Source organism: Plectropomus leopardus, chromosome 19 (assembly GCF_008729295.1).
Source record: "Plectropomus leopardus isolate mb chromosome 19, YSFRI_Pleo_2.0, whole genome shotgun sequence".
NCBI classification, from domain to species: domain Eukaryota; kingdom Metazoa; phylum Chordata; class Actinopteri; order Perciformes; family Serranidae; genus Plectropomus; species Plectropomus leopardus.
The window spans coordinates 7,342,596-7,367,893 of NC_056481.1; the positions used below are offsets into that span (position 1 = coordinate 7,342,596).

Consider the following 25,298-nt stretch of genomic DNA (forward strand, 5'->3'; position numbering starts at 1 on the left):
ATTTGGTCCTTTTAGCTAATTTGAACATTCATGAAAGCTCTTCGGGGGATACATTTTATATAACGCACCCATAAATGTTATTGGGGCTTAAAGTTATCCATCATTAAGGACTTGGCTACTTTGAGTTGCAGTCAAGGCGACCATGGTGATAATTTTGGTTTGACAAGGTAACCATGGTGAACCCCTGATTCACACACTATAGCTATTTTAGTGTTTTACATTTTAGTCGCCTACATAGCCTAAGTGTTGTTCAGTGTTTGGTTGTATTAAAAGACTGTCTTAAGAGGTTTATGTTCAGTTTATCTGCTAAGTAGCCTACATTTGGTTTTAGTGATTTTAACACATTATTATTATCCCAGTTAATCAAAGAATGCAATATCACCGCGCTGACTTGGCTAGCACATAGCATTAGGGTTAGCTTCACCCTGCCGTCCAAATATGGTCACTTCTGGCTCCAAAAATCCAACATGGCTTGGGTCAAAATGCCAAACTCAAGGCTTCAATATGGAAGTCCATAAACCAAAAAGAAACGAAGAAAGTTATGAAAGATAAACAAAAAAAAGAAGCCTTCTGAAACAGAGGCAGACATACCAGCAGTGCATAATGTGATTACAGTGAATTAAAGAGTATTAAATGCCGCGCTGCAATTACTCCCTGACTGTGTGAGTGCCTGTAATAGATGAAAACATCAGGCTTTATTTAAACGCAGCGAGGCGAATGGCTCTCTCATCAGAAACGAAATCAGCATGAATAAATAAGTAAACAAACTAGAACAGCCGGGCTGTGTGATGATGAGAAGTGCCTGCTCGCTGGATATTAATCGATAGCAGCGGCTTCCATCTTCGACCCGGCGCTGTTTAACAAGACGAGAAAAGCAGCAGACGATTAGCGATTTCAGATGATTCCTGCTCGAGCTCGCTTTGTACATCTGTCTGAGTTCTGTCTGCCTGGATTTTAAGCATTGTTCACTCTCAATTGCTCCCCCGCTTCCTTTATTCACTGTCTTGTTTTGTCTTTTTGGCTTGTTTGACGCATTTGATGGCGTTGGCCTCCCCTGTCTGCTCTTTCCTTTCTCGCTCCCCGTTGCTCCCTTCTGTTGTCTCTGCTATGTCCCTCTTATCTGTGTGTTGTTGTATCAGGTTAGCGGTCGATGGCGTGAGGTGACAGCCGACAGGTAAAGATGAATAGAGTCCTGGCGTAGATCTGTGGGCCGAGGCGGTGCTTCCCACACGGATCACTGGCAGTGCTAATTCAGGCATAAACAGATTCAAAAGCACACAAAGGGAGTAATGAAGCGTGTCTGATTGGACAGTGCAGACAGAGTCCCCCGTTCACACACACACACACACACACTCACACACACAGACACAGCAGTGATAGCAGAGACACATACACACATTAGAGTTGTGTAAAAAGGCGGCGAGTGTGCGTGTTCACCTGTCGGAGCTGCAGGGAGCGCTGAGCAAGTGTGCACATCTGTCCACGCCTCTCCTCCTTTCTCCTTTTCTCTCCTATCGTTTGCTTTCCTCCCCTTTGTCTCCTTTCCTTTCTCCTTTGCTGTTTTCCCATCATGATATTTTGTCCTTTTCATCCTCTCCTTCCCTCTACTTTTCTACCTGTCTTTATTTCTGTTTAATGTTCTCTCCATTTTGTCCTCTCCTTTTCTGTCCTCTTTACTGTTCTCTCCTTTACTATTGTGTGATTTCCTCCCGTTTTTTCTCCTTTCTGTTCTCCTTTGCTGTTTCTTTTTCCTTTCTTGTAACCACTCTTTCCATCTCTTTCCTTTGGTTTCTTCTCCTCTCCTCTTTACTTGGCCTTTTTTAAATCTTATCCTTTTCTCTACACTTTTCTCCTTCTCTTCTCCTCTCGTCCTTTTTCCTTTACTTTCCTGTTGTTTGCGTTCCTCCCCTTTTTGTCCTTTCCTTTATCCTTTGCTGTCTTCCCATATATCTTTCTTTTCTTTTTTTCCCCTGATTTTTGTCCTTTCTTTATCCTTATCCTTTCATTTTCTGTCCTCGTCACTTTTCTCCTCTTTCTTAAGCTTTCTTTTCCCCTCTACATCTCTCCTTTCCTTTCTTGTTCCCGCCTTTTTGTCCTTTCCTTTACTTTCCTCTCCTTTTATAGCTTTCTTTCCTCTCCCCCTTTCTCCTTTTCTTACCTATCATTTGCTTCCCTCCCCTTTTTGTCATTTTCTTTATCCTTTGCAGTCTCCCTTTTCCTTTTTTGGCCCCTTCTTTCTCTCCTCTCCTCATCTCTTCTTCTCCCCCTGCTCTTCTCCTCTTGCCTCTTCTTCTCCTGGTCACCCCCCTCCTCTCCTCTCCTCTCCTCTCCTCTCCTCTCATTACATCCAGCCCTGTGAGTCTGGTTTGATCTCTGCCTGATGGTGATCTCTTTCCCGAGCGCTGACAGGTACGATGGGCTTCACGTCCTCGGCTCGCCGCCCGATGACTCAGGGAGAGTGATCAGCAAGTGCAATGTTCTCTCCCCCGTAAATGAGCACGCTCAGATATATGAAGAGTGGAAACAAAACGAACAAGCGAGTGCAGGCGAAGACATGCGAGAGAAAGGAAAGAGAATAAGAGTGTATGCATGAGTACACATGTGTGTAAGAGAGAGAGATTAAAGCCTAACCAGCAGAGACAAAGACACAAAATTACTTTAGCTGGGGTCTCTTTTAGTGACTCTGAGGTGTCTGAAGTTGTGTAGATTAGTTTTTGCATGTCAGTATCTGCCTTGTTTTGTTATAATTTACATATATGCAATAAGGTGCCTTTTAGATTTTCCACACAATGCAGGCAAAATCTGAAAATGCATCATTTTGTCTCTGTTTTTGGCCTTTCTTCAACATTACGCAGCCCCTTCATTCATTTCGATGAAACCACTTTGTGCAGGGCTCCAGCAAAAAAATGAGTGTTGTTTGGCAAAAATGTAACCTGACTCATTTTCGGAAAAGCATGCCCCGTCTTCCAGCAAGCTTCTGCACTGCCCAAACAAATATTTGCAAGAACCCATTCTGGATAGATTATTATGTCATGCAGGGATCATGCGTTATTTTGTGCATGTCTGTTTTTCTGCAGCTAAGCTCACATACTATTGGATCAATCCACCTAATGTTTTGTATGCATATTTAAGACTGTTTGCTCATGGAGACCTCGTGGTTGCGTTGATTCCCAATTGCCGAAATACCTGTTTTATTGATTGTTTTAAGCTGCCGTTGACTGTTGACTTCTCACTCCTCTTAACAATAACATAACATAACAATTAAGATTCAGATTCAGACAACTTTATGAATTCCACCAGGGGCAACTGCTTTGCACACATACAGTAACATGTAAACACATTAATAGATTTGAAATAATTTCAAAATAAACATAAAAAAATATGCTGAGGGGTTTGGCTTGGCATCACATAACACTGGGAGCGAAATGGCTTTTCATGTCTTAAATATGTTTATGGTTGTTTTCTTTCTACCTTGTGTTGTAGCCTGAGTTAATGCTTTTGAATGACATGGATCAAAGATTTTTGGCTTTGTTTTAATTATTAAATATGCATTTGTCCTCATAATGCCATTTTATCATTTTATTCACAGACAGCGTCTGTTAGAAAGAGAACTTGGTTTGTTCTGTGTAATGCATCACTGCTTCATCAAAAATAAAAGAGGTGTGTGTATTTTTATTAGCTCCTGGGATGTGTCTGAAACACGCTGCAGCACGTCTGTGCTCCTGTTTTTGTAACATGAACTGCATATTATTGTTAATCTCACCACACCCAAAGAAAGAAGTGAATTGTCTGCTTGTTCCAGCAACTGTGTTGTTCCAAAATTTCAGTAAAAATCCTTCCTCACAGTCTTATATACCACTGGGCAGTAATCAGCCAGCCTTCCTTGATCATATTGGATTTTCCCACTGGAGGCGACACATCCCCTGCCAATAAAAGCCCCTGTATTTTGGGGGTTGTTGGTCTCAGCAGTGCATTGTTCCCCAAAAACTTCTCCAGCCATCTTAAAAGCATATACAGCTGAAAAAACATGCTGACAACTTTCCTTTACGTTACATCAAACCCAATTTGTATGTTAATTTTAAATGTCAGCAACACAATACAGGTGTTTTTGAACTTTCATTTTGCTTACTTTGTCAGACATCTTCACAATCATAAAATACTGATTTGATTTACATCAACAGAAGAGGAGTTACTGTTGGTCTGAAGGTGGTTTCACATTTGCCAGCACTGCGTGCATGCAGATTACAAAGATGGCAATAAATTATTGTGTAATGATTTTGGCTAAGTTGCAGAGCAGAACCCCAAAGCATCAAAGCTTTCCTTTAAGATTTACTCAGTTTGCTGCAGGCAGGGGTCAAAATGGAAAAATCAAGCAAACAAATTGGACGAGGGGCAGACAGGGGGATTAAAAGTTTAAGAAAAGGCAAAAATATGACTCAAAAACACAAGAGATGAAGGCAATGCTCACTTGACAATGTGGCAGAGGAACAATGCATCAGGGCCGGTTTTTCTAGAGAGAGTGGCTGATGAGAGAATGAGGTGCAGGTGAGGAGACGAGCTCAGGTGAAGGGAATGAGGTGATTGCAGGAGGAGGAGGAGGAGCTGATATGACAGGAGGGTTAGAAATGTAGCACTGAAACAGAACAGATGAAGAAATAAACTAAAAGTTGGCAAAGGTCGTGACAGAAGTCTTGGGTCACATTTATGTTATTTGTTTCAATTAATGAAACGAGTCTCAAGTCAAAAATTAGAGCTTGCATTTTATGAATTTAGTAAAGTGGGTTAGTTTGATAAAATTGCTGTTTTGCTCTCATTCAGTCGTCTGACAAACAAAAAATATTGATAAAAAACAAACTCGGTTCCACTCTATAGACCAAATGTTGGCACTGAGTATGTTTATATGCACATAATAGTCTGGTTTATGCCCTTATTCCCAAATAGACAATATTCAAGCTGTTTACATGGCTAACCTCTAACACTCCAGTTTACATGCAGATATGTCCTAACATGTCATTTATCACATCAAAATATGAAGAAGAGAAACACCTGGAGCCGCTTTTTGCTTCTTTGCAAGAAAAAAGGGTTTTTTTTTCGGTTTGATGGCGAACTTGTTGAACTCTCTGTGCTGCAATATTTGTGCATAATCCAAAAACCTGTTGATATCAAAGTATTTTAATGAAGATTAAAAGCAAATGTGATCCTCCTTTACACTAAAAATGTGGCGTTTTCATTTGTGTGCATTTCGACCCTACAGTCTTGAAAACTGTTGGCGAGGTGGTTTGTGTACAATGTATCCATGACAACACAGAAAGCTGACCGTAAACAGACAAGAGGTCATGTGATGCAAAGTGCCATATAAAACCAAAAACAACAAAAACAATTGAGACGCTAGTCCAAATTGGCTGTACACATGCCCAAATAATGCTCCTAAAACCTGAATAATGCCAGCATATCCTATATGTGTCAATTGGAAAATGTTAAATGTGACCTAATTTGGAATATTTAAATGGAATATGGTTTTTATATGACCCACATTAAATCTGAATATTGTCATATTTGGACTAATAGGGGAATACTGATGTGCATGTAACTGTATTTGACAAAAAGAGGAGGAAGAAGAGATTTGCCCATTTCTACAGCAGCAGCTTCTGCATAGTTTTTACATGTTAAAATCATATTTACCTCGCTCGTGTGGACGTAGTTTCAAGCTGACCTGATTCAGTGAGCAGGTGGATGAATGTGTTTTTGAGAGAGATGTTCAGTAAGTCTGTATCCCACCCCCGAAACTCACTCTGGAGAAATTGGTCTTGTCTCTAAAAGCAGGGATACTATCTTCCCTGTGTTAGACACACACACACACACACACACACACACACGGGTAGAAAACTCTATCAGTGGTGTCAGAGGTGGTTTGTGCTGACTCAGATAAGGTACTCCCATCTTATCGTCTCCCTTAAAGCGCAAACTTGTCCACATTCATCTGCTCTGTGATTACACACACACACACACACACACACACACACACACACACACACACACACACGTGTGCGACATGACCTTCCACAAGCTGCACTTCTCACCTTTTATGTAGTGTCAGCTCTCACCTCTGATATCAGCTTTATCTTATCAGCTCATTCTGTGATATATTGATCAATAAAAAAGGACAAAAAGCAGAAATTGCTGCTTAAATGAAAACTAGTGTAACAGTAAATTCACTTGTTTTGAGTTTGTAAATTGCATTTACAGTCACTTCATGACAGACACGATGGGTTCTCGTCCCATTCAATACTGTTCATTATAACAGAAGCTATTTTCCTGTTTCCAGAAAAAATATCTATCAGTTACTCAAAACAAATCCGTTAAAGGTTGAACTGACAAAAAGAAACGTTGTGTTTTCATTTCATTACAATGAGACGTTTATATCAACTTAGAGAGAGTCCACCATGTTTCTACAGTAGCCATGAACAGACAAACCAAACACTGTCTCTAGATAAGACCACTCTTGTTTTCTTGTTTTTTGCATCGGTCACTGTAGTTAAGCGCCCTTTGTCGACGAGCCCAGCAGCGTCGGAAAAACATTGATTTTAACATTAAACTGCTTTATTAAGAGTTTGTACAGCTTTAAATCATCGGGCCCTTTGCAGATAATTCGGCTCACGGTAAAATCCTCTGGAACGTGTGAATCTTAAGATAACAAAAAAAGGTGAGGAGACTAGCGGCTGGTCAGAGAGCTCTCGAGGTGAAAAATTGTTCAGACTAAGGAAGAGGAGTTTTAAGAGGCGTAAGAGAGAAAACAGAGGAGAAGATGGCAGAAAGACAAAAAGGTTGGAGAAATATTTTCTAAATGCTGGATGGCATCAGGTTAAAACACAGCCAATAACAATGCAATATAAGGAGCATTAAAGCCCCTATAGAGTGAGAGAGAGGTCGATGGATCCAACAAACCCCAGACTTTTATGTGGGAGTCATGTGTGTTTGCTTCCTGTCTGAATATGATGGGTTGTTTTGGGGGTTTTTTCGCTATAAAACCCCTGAACAATGAACACTGAAGGAATCCTAAGCAGAAGTTTCAGCCAGTTACAATCTGCAGTCCTAGATCTCTCTAAATTCTACACACTTTTTTCTTTTAAACAGCTGAAAAGAGCATTTTTAACACTTTCAGGGTTTATGTAACAAAATCAACACATCAAAGAAGCTGCAGGGTGAGAATGTAAGTGGAAGGTCGCATGTGCAGTTTCATGTCCTTCCCCTCTTGCTCCAGAGTTTGACCCCTGGTGAAATTTGTGCACTTTACAGTCACACACAAGATAAGACTTTCTAAACTACCGATTGTGTAATATTTGAAGGTTTTGATAGCGTAAGTATGCAGCTGTCCTGAGGAAGCATGTCAAATGCATTGTCTAACAGAAAATCAATGTCAAACCGAGGCGAGAAGTAGTTTCTCAAATGTTTGTGTTGACATTCGGCCTGTGTGGCGGCCCGGCGAGACGGAGGAGTCTTCATCCTGAGCGGCTGTGTGCAGTCTCACCTACAAAACAACTGCACGAATTTCCCCTGCCATTTATCGACTGTTGCCTCAAAAACAATTCCTAACAAGAATAAGGATGAGTCAGACTGTGTCTCAGTGTGTGTGTGTGTGTGTGTGTGTGAGCTGACAGACAATAACTGTGGTCCTGATGAAGGTCGCCGTGTCTCTGTACCCACTGGGTCGGAATCATCGTTCCAAATTTCTAATAGTTGCTGCTTCCTCACTGATTTCCTCGGGGTACAAACTGAAATGGACTTTGCTCAACTCAGGATACATCATATGTCTGTTTTTATTTATTTATTTTTCTTTACCCTTGCTGGTTTAAAGTTGCTCTTTTAGAGTCTAAAACACCAAAGTCATATATGTTTAGGTTTATCATTCACTTGTTAAAAAGGGGTTCGGTCTATCATTTGTTTCTTTTTGCTTTACTTTCTGTAAACTGGCAACAGTTCGTCATCAGACTTAAAGATTTCAGTCCAGTCAGACACCAGAAAAAAGCATTAAAGACATTTTTGTCTCATTTTAAGTTGATATAGTTACATTTTAAAGTTTCTGATTGTAAATCCAATATTCACTCTCCTTTTAGCTCTGTTTTTGTCTCCACCAACTCCTGAGAAAAATATTATTTTATGTATGTTTATGTTTTTTTTTTCTGTTTTGAATGGACTACAAGACAAGATAAAAGTTTAAGGCAGGAGAAAGATCATTTTGAGGGAATAGAGAAACCCGCACTAACCATCCCATCTCCAGCTGAGAAGCTGCCACACATTTACATGTTAAAATGGGTCAAAAACTTTGATAACCACAAGTCTCCATTAAAAACATCCTAACTAATATATTTCTCCTTTCTCTTCTCATTTGTGGGTCCTCCTCCAGGACAGCAGAGGACTGGAGCTCATTTTAGCCGAGCTGAAAGGCTCACAGACGGGTGCAGATCTGGCTGATAATAAGGCTGCTCTTGGCTACTGGGTCAGGAGGGTGGGACTGGTTAATTAGAGGGCTATGGTTCTGGCTTCTGTAGCCTGCAGTGTGTGTGTGTCTTGTTGGCAGATAGGAGACTGTTCTCAGTCTGCGATGATATGTGTGTGTGTGTGTGTGTGTGTGTGTATGTGTGGCCTGGTTCCTTGGCCATGTCGGCGGCGGCTCATCATGGGGTTTTTTTGTTAATTTGCTGAAGTAATCTTTGCCAAAACACCCCAGGAGCTGTCACCTTGGAAGGACAAGAGGAGAGGCGACAGTGTGTGCTTTATAGTGTCGTTCACAGGACGTCAGCAGCTCGACACCCGCTAATCACAGCTGCGGCTTTCATCTGATGACCTACAGTTTCTTTTCAGGCAGAAATCAAGATCCTCCAAAGAGCTGATTTATTTTTTCAGACGAGGTGGCGGCGGGAAGCACAGAGGACTTGTTGTTGCTTTTGTGTTTGTGGTTGCATCCTCAGAGCGATGATATATAGGCTGCGGACGCACGACCCAGACCTGGATGTGCCACACCGAAATTGCTCCCCGAAAAACTCATTGAGAGACTGGTGCGCCTCAGGATTGGAGCCTCCGGTCTAATAGAGATTGGTGACAGTTTGGAAGGGATGAAAAATCAGGCTGATCAATATGAAGCTGAGGAAAAGGCCACATGAGGTGCAGGAAGAAGAACCACATCAATCATTAACCCTGCAGCCTAGAAATTATGTTTATGTACTACTAATTTTTCACAATTACATCAGTTAGAAACACTGAAACACTTTTTTTACTGCTAAGATGTTGTAAAAGTCCTCTTATTGCCCCTTTAAAATCTCACAAATTCATACGTTATCTTGTTAGTTAAATTCATACAAAACCAAATGTTTTTGAAACAATTCACCATTGTCGGAGGTTTATGTGCAAGACTATTGGACTATGGAAAGATTGTTGTGTGAGCTAAATGTAGTACATCTGGCATGCCTCGTGCTGCAGAAAAGAAGTCTTCATGGTTTTCCCAAGACCCTAGGACCTGACACCCAGCATGTGTATGTTTGGGTCTGTGTTTTATTATAGTAATTAAATTGGTTGTGTCCCATTTAATTACCACTGATGAATGGGTTTACTCAAGATCAGATTACAAGATCTAAAGGAAGGCGAGGGAACAAAAAAAAGGTAAGAAAGAAAAACGTTGTGAGCAGTAGCCTTGTGTATTCACAGCATACAATACAACTCCATCCACTGTTGGCAGTATATGGGATGATGCAACAGTGAGTTGGTTTCTATTTTGATAGTTGAAAATTCAAGGACATGTGCGCCACCCGAGTGGACATCTGAAAAACTCTTTAAAAGATGTATTTTTACAACAAAAATGTTCAATTTTTTTAATGCCAAATGAGAAATAAAAGATCTTGATGCATGAAAATGGTCATAATTCATTCATGAATTAATTAACAATGTTTTGTGTTATGTAAGCTAAATATGATTTCACAAGACAGGTTGGACTGAAGAGAGGGTTGTATCCTTTAGTCATTTATATGTTTGACACAGTTTGAAATTAAGTGGCCTTAAAAAGAGGAGTAAGACATTATTTCTATAACTAGCAAAAAAAAACATGTCCTCGATGTGATATTTGGATTGGCTTTTATAGGTAAAGCATTGGGTCTGTGATGTGATTGGCTATTTGTCATGTAAACACATCTAGAGTTTAATGCATCCTCAATAACAGTTTGTGTAATATCTAATGAATTAGCACCCCATAAAGTACTTAATGTAACATTACATGGGTTAGGTTTAGGAAAGAAACACAGGTTTTAGGGTTTTGGACACAAACACCCCTCCCCAGGATGAAAGCTCTGTGTTTGTTTGACCAATCCACCACCTCTACCTCTTTATCTTTTGGCCTTTATATTACTTCCTTCTTTACTCCCGTCAGTGCATTGGTCACATGACTGCAGCCTCCCCGATTTTATGGCTTATACACAATTCACTGGCTTATTATTACGTGGTCCATACATGAACTTTGGTGCATTGCATTTTGTAGTTATACATACGAATGGTGTATGAGTACAGCCTGTAGGGTTAGCACACAGAGGTCATAGTTCAGGCTAGTACCAGCCAATCAAAGTATGGCGTGCCATGAAATGGAGTTGGATCCACAAAAACATCCTTGATTTGCTCAATCTGTCTCATTATGTCACTTCACTTCTGTTTAAAATTACCTGGAAACTAAAAATTGCCAACTTTACACCCAGAAACGATGATTTACATCAAAGCATTTACTATCCATCGCCGTCCTAGCTGTTTTGGAAAGTCGCAGGGAATTTCCTGAAGAAGAAAGGCGAAGAGTGTTTCGTGCTCTTTCTGCATTGTTCTGCTCATTTGATTCCCTCCTTCGTGGAAACAGATTTGAATCGGAGGCTCGCTCTGGATCTGGGCTTCCTGAACGGCCGAGCTCATTCCCTTCCCAGAGATGGGAGTGATTGCGGGAAGTGAGCCTGAAGATTGCCGAAGTAATTAACGTTCCTGCTGGCTGGCAGATCCAATCGTCTCGTCTCGGAGAGGAGTTTCTGCACACACACACACACACACACACACACACACACACACACACACACAGGAAACGCACACAACAGATTCTCAAATGCAAAGTTTAATTGCGTACTGTAGCACAATAAAATGTGTCCTCATATGCACAGACAGCTGTCACACTCAGGCTGCTGTACTGCTTTGATGATTTAGTTAATGTGATCGTGGAAGGCAAAACAACCAGAGCGGCTGTCATTTACGTCACGTTTCCGCATGTATGTCAGTGAAATAGTAATGATGTTGTTGTTTGCTTTGTGTAGCTCCTTTTAATAAGGCTATCATTGCAAATAAAGTGCACATTCTCAGTCAGGCAGATGTTTTTTTGTCAATATTTTCCTTTGTATTTTCTATTTTTTTTCTTTTTCTCACACACACATATATTTCTTCATCCCTATTTGCTCAGTTTCTACCTTTTCTTACATCAGATGAGCTAATATCTTTCTCTTTTTCCCTCGATCTCCTCTCTTCTATCTCTCCTCCTCTGACAATTCTCGGACATCTTTGCCATCTCTGCTTTCCTCCTCCTCTCCTATTGTCCCAAATATCTCTCTTGATTTCTCCCCACATTTCTCCCTCTTATCTCCTCTTCTCTCCGTCCTCCCTCTCACCGCCGAGGGAAGGGCGGGCCAGCCTTTTGTCTCAAGGTGACTCAGAGCATCTGGAGCTGTTGCTACGATATGTGAAGCAATTTATTCGCAGGCGGGAGGTGTGAGGAGACTGGACTCCGGCCCTCTGGTGACTCCTGGTTGTGGCCGCCAACCCTGTCAAGGTTGTTGTTTGTATACATGCAAACAGCATCTGTGTGCTTGAATTCTGTCTGACCACCAGTCTGAGTTTTCACATTAATCTTATTTAAACAGAGCAGATGCACGCGTCAGGTAAGAGAGTTAAATATCCCGGGTGGCAAATTATGAAGTGACGTGTGTGTGTGTGTGTGTGTGTGTGTGTGTAAGTGAATAAATGAATAATGTTTTAGCTTCGAGGGAGGTCCTTACAGACTCCAGTGTCCCCCTGATGTGAATATTAAATCCCAGCGCTGGTGAGGGCCAATAATTGTTCTTCATCTCTGCCCTTGATTTGCTTCAGTTTGAGATGCCTTTTTTTTTTTAAATTGTGTGTCAACATGTGTTAGGGAAAGATTATTTGAATGTGTACATGTGTGTGTTAGTGTGAGTCCTGCTGTTAATGTGCTAGTTGGTGTGTGTGTGTGTGTGTGGTTTCATCAGGATTGATGAAGGGCCTGTCTTTCCAAATGATGAAAGATGTGAGTCTTGCATATGAAAACATCAATGGAGCACCTGGGACAACAGCCCCCATCAATCCTGATGAAACCACACACACACACACACACACACACACACACACACACACACACACACACACACACACACACACACACACACACACTGTCCAGGTGTTTTGTGAGTGGACTGACCACAGTGTTTGTTGTTAAGGCAATCAAGAAAAACATCAAAATAATCAATGTATCCTCACACAATGGTTTGTTTGATATCCTCACAATTAGCACCTCATGAATGACGTTACACACTTAAAAGTTACAGAGATTAGATTTTGGCAAGTTAAAAAATCGGGGGGATCTAAGTTACTAAGATTCATCTTTGAGGGACCACTGTTACAAACTGCTCGGTGAATGTAACAATTCATTTAAGTAAAATGAACTGAAATGAACAATGTGTGTGAGTGAGTGTGTGGATCAGCAGTAATGGCAGCCTTGTATGGGTGTGTGACAGCTGCTGTGGAGTTGTTGTGGGTGTCAAAATAAAATGCATCAGCACAGGGTGGATATCTGCTGTGCGTTTGCAAGCAAGAGTGCGAGTGGACTCATGGAGCAGCTTTTGTAACCAGAAAAAGCCCAGGTGAGCTCAATCGAGCTAACGAGCCTCCTGCTGCCTGATGAGGAGTCATCCTGCAAGACAGAGGGAGGGGCGTCACAACCACATATAAGTCAGTGCCAAATTTCATGGCAATCCTTTCAACAATATTTAGGTGAGGACCAAAGTGAGAGTTGCTGCCAGTCTGAGTAAAACAGCATGATTTGACAACCATAACTAAATGTGCATGAGTTAAAAACTGGCAGGTGCACAGACATTAAACAGTTAAATGTGACACTCAGACTCTGAGTCCCATCTGTCCTCATGTTCAGGGTGTTTACAGTCGGATGCTTGTCGAAATGAATGACTTCCTGTCCTCTCCTGCAGCAGACAGTGAGCTCCTCTGGATGATCAGTGTGTAATGGAGAGGCTAAATGTGAAGTTAATGAATACATCCTCTCTCCGTGTCACTGTTATCAGTGTGACGATAAAACATTCAAACTGAACGAGCGAAACGCTTCCAGACTTCACTGTCAACAAATGCTTTAGATTACAATTTGTGAAAATATTTTGAACTCATGGAGAACCAAGGGAATACTTACTGGGTACAAGTGAAGAAGTACAAATGTTTAGAGCTAGAACTAAATCACTCTGTAGGCACTTTTTAAGTTACCAAAAACATTTTAAATTCTTACATGGAACAAAAAGGAACCAGCAAATTTAGCTGACTTTATATATATATATATATATATATATATATATATATATATATATATATTTTTTAGTAAGTTTTTTCATTGGTAACTGTACTTTTCTAAAAATATCAGGTTTAAAAACATCCACGTCTTTGTTTCTTGACTCTAAACGCAGAAAATGTCAATAAAAATGACCCTTTCTTACAAATCCTGCTCGGTATTGTGGACACAGACAGCTTCTCCTTACTATACTTTCCTTCCTTCCAAAAGATCAGATATTTGTACAGGAAAAAAGATCAAAAATCCATCTGTACCTGCGTAAATCCAGGCTTCATGTCAGGCCAACAAGCTTGTCTTAATTACAGCGGTGTGCTGAGCCCCTTCTCTGCTCCTCAGCCATGAAAAGACGTCCAATTACCTTGAACTAAAAAAAATACGGGATCAGTAACAGAGCGGAGGATTAAATCAATATTATGGCCCAATCTGAGGCAATGCTCCAGTAACAAAGCAGACAGTAATGGAAAAATCAAAGTGCTCAATGTTTGGACTCTCCAGCATCACTCATCTGGCCTCCTGAATGGACTCTTATCTCGTCATGACAACAGCACAGAGAAGAGTAATTGCCATGGCAACAGGTCACCTTGAAACAGAGTGTCTTATCTTTATTGAAACTTGCTTCATGCGACGCAAGATTTAAGATGCGCGGTGACTGCGACGCCCTCAGGTTCACCTCACCCGACAGAAAACCTTGTGAAGAGTTCAGAAGTTGTCACGGAAGATGTGAAGTTAAATAATAACATCATGGCCGCTCGTTTCAGTCCGTGTTTTTGTGTCAGTCACCAGCTGACATGTGACCCCAAACAGCAGGAGGATATTCCTCCAGGACGCTGCAGCTGATGACTGACCTGCATCTGACGAGATCTGAGAAGGAGGCTTTGGTTACAGCTCGGTCACAAAAAGATGATGTGGACATTGTACGTTTCTGCAAACTACTGACATGTTAATTTCTCACATTTTATACATATTATATCCAATTTTCTAAAGTGGCATACTGTAAAACTTCAATTAATAGTCCAGACCTTTATTTTCCTAAATCGCTAAACTCAACAGGCGTGTAAATGGGACGGGCTTTAATTTCCTTTCACCTAGGCAAATGGCTGTTTTTTTTAGATTTTTTTTTCTTTCAGAAACATGAGAAAAGGTAATGAGCAACAAATGAAGAAATATCCCAGAAGTTAGCAAGAAATCTGTGAAAAGTAAAAAAAAAAATTATTTGAAAATTATCCAAAAAAACGGAGAGAGAAAATAAAACAAAAAAATCCAAAGTGAGAAAATACTTTAAAAACATTTTAAAATGATATTAAATTAGTACAATAATTTCAAATATAGAAATATGAATATCCACTGGACAGTTTTACTTCTTAAAAAATGGTCTTCATCTAGTTATTTTTCATCAGTGAATCAGAGAGGGTCGTCAGCTGGCGAGCATCTCGTCATCCGTCACCTGCACCTCATCAAGACAAAGTCAGCTCATTTATTACGTAACATATTTGTGGTTTGCAAAAACGTAAAGTGCCAACATTTTCTTCTACACTCTCAGAAGTAAAGGTGCTAAATAGAACCATATAGAGTTCTATGGCCTTTTCTTTAAGAGAACCATTTTTGTTACCCTATGGAGCCTTTTATTAAGGATCCAACTGGAATACTTTCAGAGGGATCTATCTAGAACCCCAGCATCTGTGGAAGGTTCCACTCTTGGAGAGGTTCTACAGAGAACCCTTCCATCATGTAATGATTCCAACCAGAACCCCATATCTTCTCACTAGAACCCTTTTATATTCTAAGGATTTCATCAAGAACCCACCAAGGGGGGTTCCAAAAATAGTTATTGACTACATTACCCATAGATCTCTCTTCCAATAAGCGTGATTTACGTTCTTTGTGCTTCTCCTATTCTTACAAAGAACCCTTAAAGAACCCTTTTTTTGGTTGTTCAGAAGCAAATGGTTTTGGGTAGAACCTCAGCCCTACAGGATGAACTATTTTGTAACCTTTATTTCTAAGAGCGTAGGGTCTCGGCTGTGTTACAAAGTAAATAAGAGTATTTCGAAAAGTGTCGCACTGTTTCTTTAAGACCAGCAGTCACACGGTACATTATTTTTCCTCTTTGCGAAGCAGATCTGGGCGGAGAGATGAAGTCTCTACAAAGAACAGTCACACGTTCATGTTCATCCAAAAAGGCTCTTTAATTGGTCTAAGTGATTAATTACAGGGTGAGGGAGCCAGGTAATATAGATACTAGAATAGCTTTCAATTACCTCATTTAAATTTGATCACTGAACAGTTAGAGGGGATGAGGGAAAACAGGGGGGATAATGAGGGAATATAAAAGAGTGGAAATGAGAAAGTGACGAAAATCTTAATATAGGCCAACCGATAGAGTTAATACAGTAATAACAAATATTTAAGTAAATCGGCGACAGCTTTACAAAAGAAAAAAATGTGCTAGAAGTGTGATTAGAAAATTTTAAGAGTGACTATAAATTCCTATCATATGTAGAATACATGAATATGACACTATCCAGCCTGAAATAACACATTTTTGTTCTATATTGATATAGTATTAAGATGCAGAATTTATTGATGGTGAGGCCCTGTGTGATGTTGTGCTGTACTGCAGCCTCGGACTGAGACCCAGTGAGGAACAAGAGTCCATGGTTTAAGACACCTAGTGCTGGTCAGTGCTGTCCCAATACTTTCGTCATTTTGCAGATTGTGTTCATATGGACTGCTTTCAAAAAATCTCTGCTTCCTCTGACTCATCGCTTAAAGACGACTTGAAGGGTTTAGCTCCAAAACATTATAAACCTTTCAAAGGAGTTACCTGAAATTTATAAATGGATTTACCAAAAACGATCATTTTTATTCTAGAAAACCGCTGCTCTTCTGTGTCTGGAGTAGGGATGTTATTTTCAGTTAGTCTTGGTTTAAATAGCCTGACATCTAAAGTTTTGAACCCTAATAAAAGTGGTGTGATCTCTGTTGAAAAAAGGCAATTACTAACGCAGCAAGAAATGTCACACAAATTGCAAGATTTTGTAGATTTCAATTTTTTTAAGCTAGGGGGAAATGTCAAAAAATGTATTTCTATATTTATTGTAATAATAATTTTAAAAAATATTTTATGGACTTAACCAGGTAATTTCCTATGTAGTTTGTTTCGTACTTTTTTGTTTATTTTCCTTTTTTTCTTATTTATTTATTTAATTGAATGTTTTATGATGTAAATGCCTTTTACTTTAGTTGGTTAACTGACAGACAGCTAGCTGCGTTAACATGTGAAACATATAATGCCCACCACCTGGTCTCCACTGGTGAGTTACTGTTTGCCAGGGCCGCTCTGCACTGCTGATGGGAGCCAGCTAATGGCGCTGCTCATGTGCGATTACCGCTGGTAATTTAGTCTCGATGGCGGGATGAAGTTACTGTGGAAGAGCTTTGATGGGGTCAAAAAAACATGAACATGAACCCGCACAGTTTCCGTCCAAGCCCCACCCGAGCTCGACCCACTGCAGCAGTTTTGGGCTGGAGCCGCACCTGTTTGGAAATGGAGGCGTATTCTATTGTTCTGAACAAATGTATCTGCTCACAGGAGGTGACAGTAAAATAAAAAAGGTAGCAGAAAACATCCTGAGGGTTCGACCTGGCCTAAAGCAGACCGGAGGTTTGGCAGTGGGCACTATGTTTCTGCATGTGTTCTGTCTCCTGACATGTGTAACCTGTCAAAAATGTTTTCAGCATTCAAACCGATTAACAGTTAACTGTTGAAATCCCGAGTCTGGAGTTAAAATGTTATAATATTACATTTTGGAATTAAACTCTTCACTTGTTAGTCGCAGCTGTCTTCACAAATCTTGCTACAGTGGCTGCTTGTTTTTTTTTTTGGTGGCTGTATTTAAAGAGACAATCTCTTTTTCCTCCGCTACTTCGCCCAGCTGTAAACAATTCATCAAACCCGACGACACCCCGAGACTGAATCCCAACCATCCACGATAAAATATACACAACACACACACAGCATGAAAACTCTGGTTATAGTTTAACCATGCGCCAACACCGTGGACGGTTGTAAATCTTAGTGCACATTAAAGCACGGAATAAACACACAAGCGTAGGAAAGTAGCAAGTGAGTAAAACCTGCCAGCTCCAGCTTTCCACAGCTTTCCAGCATAACAGTGCAGTCTTCTTATCTTACCGAAGTGTACATCAAAAAAGTCCTAAACGTCTGTAAAATCTGCCGACCCAAACTTCTATTTTTCACCACAGTCACATAGAAAATAAACACTTCAAGTCATGACTTCTGCCTGTTACATTAATCTAACCACCATTTCTAAGAGTCTGTCACTCCACAGTATCCATCTTTTTTTTTTTTTTTTTTCAGGTCCACTCACACCTCAGACTCCAGACTAGACACCCGTCGCCAGGGACGGAGTACGCAGGGGCTCCCCACAGGCTGCCCCCCTGCCCCCTGACCTCCTAGGGCCTCTGATCCAGTCTGGGACCCCTGATAGATCCCATAGGCCCCGTACACACTGTCCTGGTACAACAGAGCCCGCTGGCCTCCACATCTCCCGCCGCCGCACGCCAGCAACTGGCACACTGGGCTCGGGTGTCCGCTGGAGGCTTGGCTGTGGTGCTGCAGGTCCAGGGGCCCGTGGTAAAGCGGTAGCCCCGGGTACGAGTTCAGGTAGTGGGCGTACTGTCTGCTGAGCAAGCTGGTCGCTCTGCGCACCATCCCCCGCCCTAACCCGGCCCCGTGCCGCACCGCTTCTCCGTACGTGGGGAGGTGGGTGGAGTGGGAGTAGCGCAGCCTTTGGCCCTTGCGCCCGTTCGGCCTCCGCTGGTCCTCCCGTATGTGGAGGTAGGCCTGGTTCCGTGGGAGGCACAGGTTGTTTCGGAGGTGGGCCGGGTTGTGGGGCTTGGCGGGTATGGTCGGTGTGAGGATGCATGGGAACAGGTCCGGCAGGGTGGACGGTGATTGGCTGGACAGTGACGACTGAGACTCGTCCAGCTGGCGCATCTGCTCGCTGCCCCAAGTCGCTTTGAGGAAAGAGGGGCGGCGGTGCCTGCGTCTCCCTCTCAGCACCAGATCCTCCGGGGGCCAGGAGCTGTAGTTCTCCACCCGGGGACACACCCCCTCCCCGGTGTAGATGTTGTCGACGCTGGGGGCGGAGATGTGGTTGGCTTGGAGGTGGTTGGCTTTGAGCTCGCTCATATAGACGGGACTTGTGTCGTTCTTTTCCTGTGTTCTCCCGACATCGCCGTCCTCGCCCTGGAAGCTTTTGGACCTCCTTTTTCGTCGGGAGAAGCCCGCTGGGACATGCTGGTTTTGCGGCGAGGAGAGCGGGTGAGAGGCGTAGATGTCAGGGAGCTGAAGATCGGTGTAGGGGATGAACGGCGAGTGAGGGTGGGTGTCTACGTAGAGTCTTCCTGTCGTCTGGTAGTGGTGCGGGTGCTGATGAGGCAGCGGCTCGCCCACGGCCAGGTGCGGGCTGCTGAGGCTGGACACAGGAAGCGGACGGTCATACAGACATGAAGTGGAGCGAGTCGGGAGCGTATAGCGCAGCGGCGTGGGCCTGGTCACGCCCCGCTGCTGTTTCAGAGAGGTAACAGCAGTCAGAGGCGGACTCAGGGAGCAGTGATTCTCCGTAACATACGCAAATCCGCCCGGTACAGCCTCAGTGGCGACTTGCGGAATTCGAACAGGCAAGCTGCCGCCATGACGACTCAACTGCTCGATGGTCTTGGTGGCGTTGTCCAGAGAGGTCTCAACGTTGGCGGTGGAGACGAGGTCCTTGGCAGTGCGAAGCATCTTCAGCATGTTGGCTTGAGCGTAGTTGGAGGTCAGGTCAGGTTTGGCCAAACCAGATGAGCGCCCAGGATCCTCCACGCCGTTAAAACAGCTGTAAATACCCTGAGAGACAGACAGAGCGACAAAAGAGGAGAAATAAAGAATTAGGAGAGCACAAGAAGTAGTAAAAATGTGGAGCTAGAACAGAAGCAGCAGTCAAAAGTTTGGGCATTGAAAATAAAATTTGGCACTGAAAAAAGCTCCAATAGATGCCCCTTTTAAATGATTTTCAAATAATTTAAGATATGTCGTTCTGCATTTTAATGAAACATATCCTGTGAGGTTTGTAATGATTGGGCAACCAATCTCTGATTTATAGTCTGGTTTGTGGTATGCCACACCCTTTATTTTCATTTTTAGTGCCCCCTAGTGGTCTATTTGAAAGATATTTTCAGGATTCGTTTTAGGTACAAGTTTCAGTTTGATGTGGGTAATATTTTTTGGGCAGCATTTTGAAAACAACTTCTAATCACTTTTGAAAATTTCACATGATGTATTGTTTGATGTACAATCCTACAGGACATTTGTGAAAACATTTCTAAATGAAAATAATAATAACACATTCACACAAAAACAACATTGTTTCAGCCCTTCGGGCTTGAACCCCTAATTAAAATGAAATAAATTTCAATTCCTGTGTTTTATTTTTCAGTGGAACTTTTTTCAGTGCCAATGCCTCCTTTCTCAAAGCAAAATTTTATTTTCAATGCCAAAACTTCCTGTCACTGTTCTCGCTCCATATAAAAGAGACAAGGAGAGAAGAGGCGTATAAATCACCTAATCGTTTGTAATTAAATCAATGGTTAGCCACAAACTGTTTAACCTTGAATCAACCTAGCGCTCCTGAGGGGACGATTTCACAGACGAAATTTCAACCAATTTGTGCATCTCAAAGTGACGTTCCACCTCCTAACTAATAAAAACCCCACTGGCAGTTAAATAAAAAAATTCATTAATTTCTCATTTTATCACTGAGGCAAGACTTAGTCACAAATTCATTATGCATTCTCCCGGGACTCAAAGAAAAACAGTTTAAGCTGAGAGGATTGCCCCAATAAAGGCACAAGGACACAGAGACGCCTAAAGTCCCGTCTCTGACTGCATGGACAAACACGGAGCCAAATCCCATGACTGCTCTCTGCTTACAGTTGGCTGGGAGCTCCTGAAAGAGCCAAATTTAATTTGGCCCTTGGGGCCGCCCCGTACGGATTAATGATCAGATAGTCATTTAGCCGTTAATCTGATAAAACTCCAATCCAGGCACAATGGTGTAATTACACAGCGGAGGAGGCTGGAGTCCATAGACATTTCCCCGGCTGCAACTTGAGCCACAGCGTTACGCCTCAGTAACCACATCCCCAAACAACGGCGTCGACACACTGGGTACTGATTCAGGCTAATTGCAAGTGAACATTAAGCAATCAAAGTTAAATGCTGAGTAAACAGCAGAATTAGTGCTGCTTTTTTTGTTCCTTTTATCTCTCCCCTCCCCTCTCATTCTGTATAACAATGCGGTGACATTTGAGCTAATAATTTAACAAGGCCCTCTAATGATGCCGTGTAATTACATGCAAACTGTGCTTATTTATCATCACATAAAAGCCCCTTCATGTAAAACGGCACATTGCTATGAAAAAAAAGCAAACAACGTCAAAATAATCAGCCAATCTTTCAATCACTCAACTGAGCTGATACTCAACAGATCCAATTACAGCCAGCCAATCAGCCACTTCACAAAATAATCAATGTATAATCAGCGGAGCAGTTTCTCCACCCGACTTCCATAAACCACGCAATCAAACCAGCCGAGTATCCATGAACAACATGCTCCCTGGCTTTTAAAAAACAACTAATCAATCAAATGACTAATGTGCAAATCTCACCCTGCTGATGGCTAACAGGAAGTCAAGTTTGTGAGACTTGCGGAGGGCGTGTCGCATTTTCCAGTACAGCAGGTGTTCCCAGGCAAAGACCAGCAGGCTGAGGCCCATTGCGACCAGCAGCATGTAGAAGACGCCCGCCATGTTGTCGATGTCCAGCTTGCTGCTCATCACTTCGTTCTTCTCGTTCTGGCAGATGCCCGACAGCCACACCGTCTCCAAACGCTGAGTGTCTCCTGGAGGGACACAGAAGAAAGAGAGAGTATGAGATGACCGTACAGAGGAAGGATGAGAAATAAATGACTAACCTGAAGATTCGCAGCAAACATTGAGATCTTGAATGACAGATGTTTGATCGTCCAATTAAGACGTCCCGATATGGTTAAAAAGCAGGATTTCCCACATATTCATTTATCCGTTGTAGCCTTCCACAATTAAAATGTTCCATAACATGTTCCATGTTTCCATAAACAGATTTTCTAATTTTGGAGCTAAGAATCAAACAAAAGATTGGCACACATTTAAAGCTCCTAATGAATTTTAATTTTGCAACGTTTCGATAAGAGATCTTCGTATTTTTGGAGCTCGACCATTCATTAGGAGCATTGTTGAAATATATATATACCGTTATATACGGTTATGCATCGTACCTCTCAGAGCATGGAGTGCACTCTGGGTACAGATGGAGCAGCAGAACGTCAGTCGGATTGTAAGTCAACCGTTCATTACACTGAGTCTAAAGTTTCCATTCACTCGCAGCAGCTGCTCCTCTCGTCTATTAATCCAGTCTGATCAGATGTAAACAGATCAACAGATCAAATATCAACCTTGCAAGTCACAAACTGCTGCTGAGGAAAAAAAAAACTTATGGAAAGCTCCACCTGTGCTGTGTTCATGGACCCGTTAAAACCATTGAATTTAGAGAGGGGACACAGAATGAAACAAAGGGACATACATGCACTTAATAGAAAAAAAAACAAACAACTTTGCTGCAAAGACATAAAATTATCAAGATTTTCCTTAGCGTCTGGATTTTGGAGGCATGTGAAAAAAACAAAGTTTTCTTCACAAATTCAATATAAAAGACAGGGTGAGTAATTGATATACAAATGATTATTTTTGGGGGGGATGGGGGTTAAAGACAGTAGTTAAAGAGAATCTCCAGAGTTTTGAAATTACCAAATATGCTGATGTTTGGGGAAATGTGTATAAAATGATGGAGAAAACATTTACAATGTCTTTCCATTCTTTGGTTCTCATATTATTTCACCCCCTTTATTCTCTCTGGCTCAAAGCACCTTTTGAATGAGAAGTATTTACAGTAGCACATCTCCATTAGCGATTATTACCACATAAACGACTCCTCCAGGCCTCTGAACAGGTGGCCACCTCTTGAGCTGCATCCTCCCAAGTAGCCTTCAGGGAGCACGGCCCGTTTTATCTCTCCGTTAGCGTATGTTGACCATAAACACATTACTTCTTATATCATCATGGAAAGCTCAGAGAGAGACCGTGTGTGTGTGTGTGTGTGTGTGTGTGTGTGTGTGTGTGTGTGTGTGTGTGTGTGTGTGTGTGGGGTGTCCTCTTAAGCTCTCAGAGGAGGGAGGATATTAATTCCACACCGGCGGCCGTCATGGTGAGTGTGTTTGTGTGTATATAGGTAGCAAGGATGTGTGTGTGTATGTGTGTGTGTGTGTGTGTGTGAGAGTGTGTAATGGAGATAATCATATCCCTAACACTCCCTGTGGTTCTGCAGGATATTAACTCTTCCCTGTAAGCCTACTTCCCTGCTGAAACAGCACGTACTGAAGTGGACTGACGCCAGTTCCAGGTTTCACATACAGCGTCAGCAAGACAGACAGAAATAAACACAAAAAGATAAAACGCAGGAAAGTGTACAGTAAGTGTGTGTGTAGGTATGAGTTGTGTATTGTGGATCACCGTCTCCGAGGAACTGCAGCAGCCCCAGGTCAATAGGCCGTTTCCAGCGGGAGTCCTTCTGCAGAGCGATGCCGTATCCTGTGGTGGCGAACACTTTCCCGCTGCCGATGGTCACCAGCTTGCAGCCTTCATCCTTCCCGGCCATGTAGTTCAGAACAGCGGCGTCGTAGATGAAGGCGTCCAGCTTTCTGCATGCACACAGATCGACTTGGTATAAGGGGTTGTTTTTCTCTAACAAAGTTCAACAAGTTCTTTCACACATGTTGGAACTGTATAAGTGTGAATTTGTCTTAAATGATCCTGCAGTGTCAGCGGTTTTGAGTGTTTTAACCTTTTAAAAACAAATGGTGTAAACTTAACATTGCTGCTGCCCACTTTCAAAAGTTTAACATATTTCAGCCTGCTCTTATTCTCAGGTCATCAAACACCAACGCTTTGTCAAGCCTCCTGCCGTGTGATTTGGACACCTGCGCTCTTTAAGCACATTGCATTAACGGTTTGTGTTGCATGCTAGATATGACCAAAACAGTAGTAAATGTTGTCATATAGTTTTTAAAATACTGCAGTTTATTTAACCAAAGTAAAGCCAGGAATAACTAAAACTAAAAAAAGATGTAATTTCAAAAAGCTGGGGTAAATAAAAGAATAGCTTTTTAAAGGGCACTTTGTGTAGCCATGAATTTAACATCATGAAATCAAAGCACAAAGTTTTAAAGTTGCATCATTTCAATTCAATGATAATTTAACTGAGACGAATTAAAGCTCCGTGAGGCCTGTTCGCTATTTTAGTTTGCATTTATTGATGAGCAAATGTCATTAGAGGATTTGAATGTCTGCAGATGTTTGGTCATAAAACCACAGTACTGAACTTAAATTTTGACCCACGTGTTGTGCTGTGGTGACAATGAACGTACCAAAATTATAATTATATTAAATTATATATTCTTCACCAAATCTTATGACAATCAATCTTGCTTTGATGTTTCAGTCTGAATCAAATGGCTGATTCTTCATCCTGAGAGCCGCACTGCTAGCGTGGATAAATTTAAAGGTGGCAAAATGCTCAAAATACTGTTTAGTATCTAGAAAATCTTGAGTATACACAATTTGTAGTTAATGGGCTCAAAAACTGCACTTCAAGTGTTTTGATCTGGGTAAAGTTTGGATGTTTGACAGCACTTTTAATACAAAATAAGCTGCACTTTTCATCTAAAAATACACCCATCACATTGGCATAAAACACAAATAGATGCTACAACACAAAGAGCATCAAATCTCTGCTGTATCACCCAAATTGTGATCATCATTACTGTAGCGCCCCGTGTCCTCACTGACACGACGATCAGTTAAATATAAACGCTTATCTAATTATGTGATACAGTTAAAATGTCAGTGAAACTTTACCCAGTTTTGAGGCTTTCTAGAGCTTCTTCCACCCCCTTCTGGTTGTACTTCATCATGTGTGTGTGCATGTCGGGGTAGTTGCTGCGGATGTTCCTCTCCGTGCTCCCGTTTGGGACCGTCCCGAAGCGGAAAGGAGGGTAATGCTCGTGTGGTTTCTGGAACTGTAGGGAGACAAAGGATGAGAGGGAAAGAGAGGGGAGGAGAAGATATGAGAGATGAGGAGAGGGAAATAAGAGAAGAAGAGGTTTGATGTGGAGAAGAGGGGAAAGAGAGGGAAGGAAGAAAGGATAAAAAGGAAGGAGAGGAGAGAGACTGAAGGGAGCGAGAACAGAAAAGGGGAGGGTGGGTAAGAAGAGGAGATGACAGAAAGGAGGAGGCAGTAAAAGCAAAAGATGAAAAAGATGGGATGTAGTGAGGACAGAAAAGATGTCAGATAAGAGGGGAGAAAAAGAAAACAAAGACGAGGAAAGAGATTTAAAAAGGAGAGAGGGAGCAGGTAGAAGAAAGTAAAGATATGAGTGAGAGAAAGAGGAGAGAGAAGGGAGAGTTGGATGAGGGAGATAGA

At 41.8% G+C, this 25,298-nt stretch overlaps 1 protein-coding gene across 1 annotated transcript in view; it reads right to left on the reverse strand.

Moving 5' to 3' along the window:
• Window positions 1-17,969: 17,969 nt before the first annotated feature.
• Window positions 17,970-25,298, reverse strand: part of LOC121958842 (glutamate receptor ionotropic, NMDA 2C-like) — a 51,782-nt gene continuing 44,453 nt past the window's right edge. Inside the window, exons 12-15 of the mRNA XM_042507988.1 lie at window positions 24,734-24,894; window positions 23,330-23,517; window positions 21,392-21,624; window positions 17,970-19,571 (exon numbers count right to left, since the gene is read on the reverse strand). Coding sequence (XP_042363922.1) covers window positions 18,045-19,571; window positions 21,392-21,624; window positions 23,330-23,517; window positions 24,734-24,894 — 2,109 coding nt within the window. The 3' untranslated portion in view covers window positions 17,970-18,044. The remainder of the gene's footprint in view (window positions 19,572-21,391; window positions 21,625-23,329; window positions 23,518-24,733; window positions 24,895-25,298) is intronic.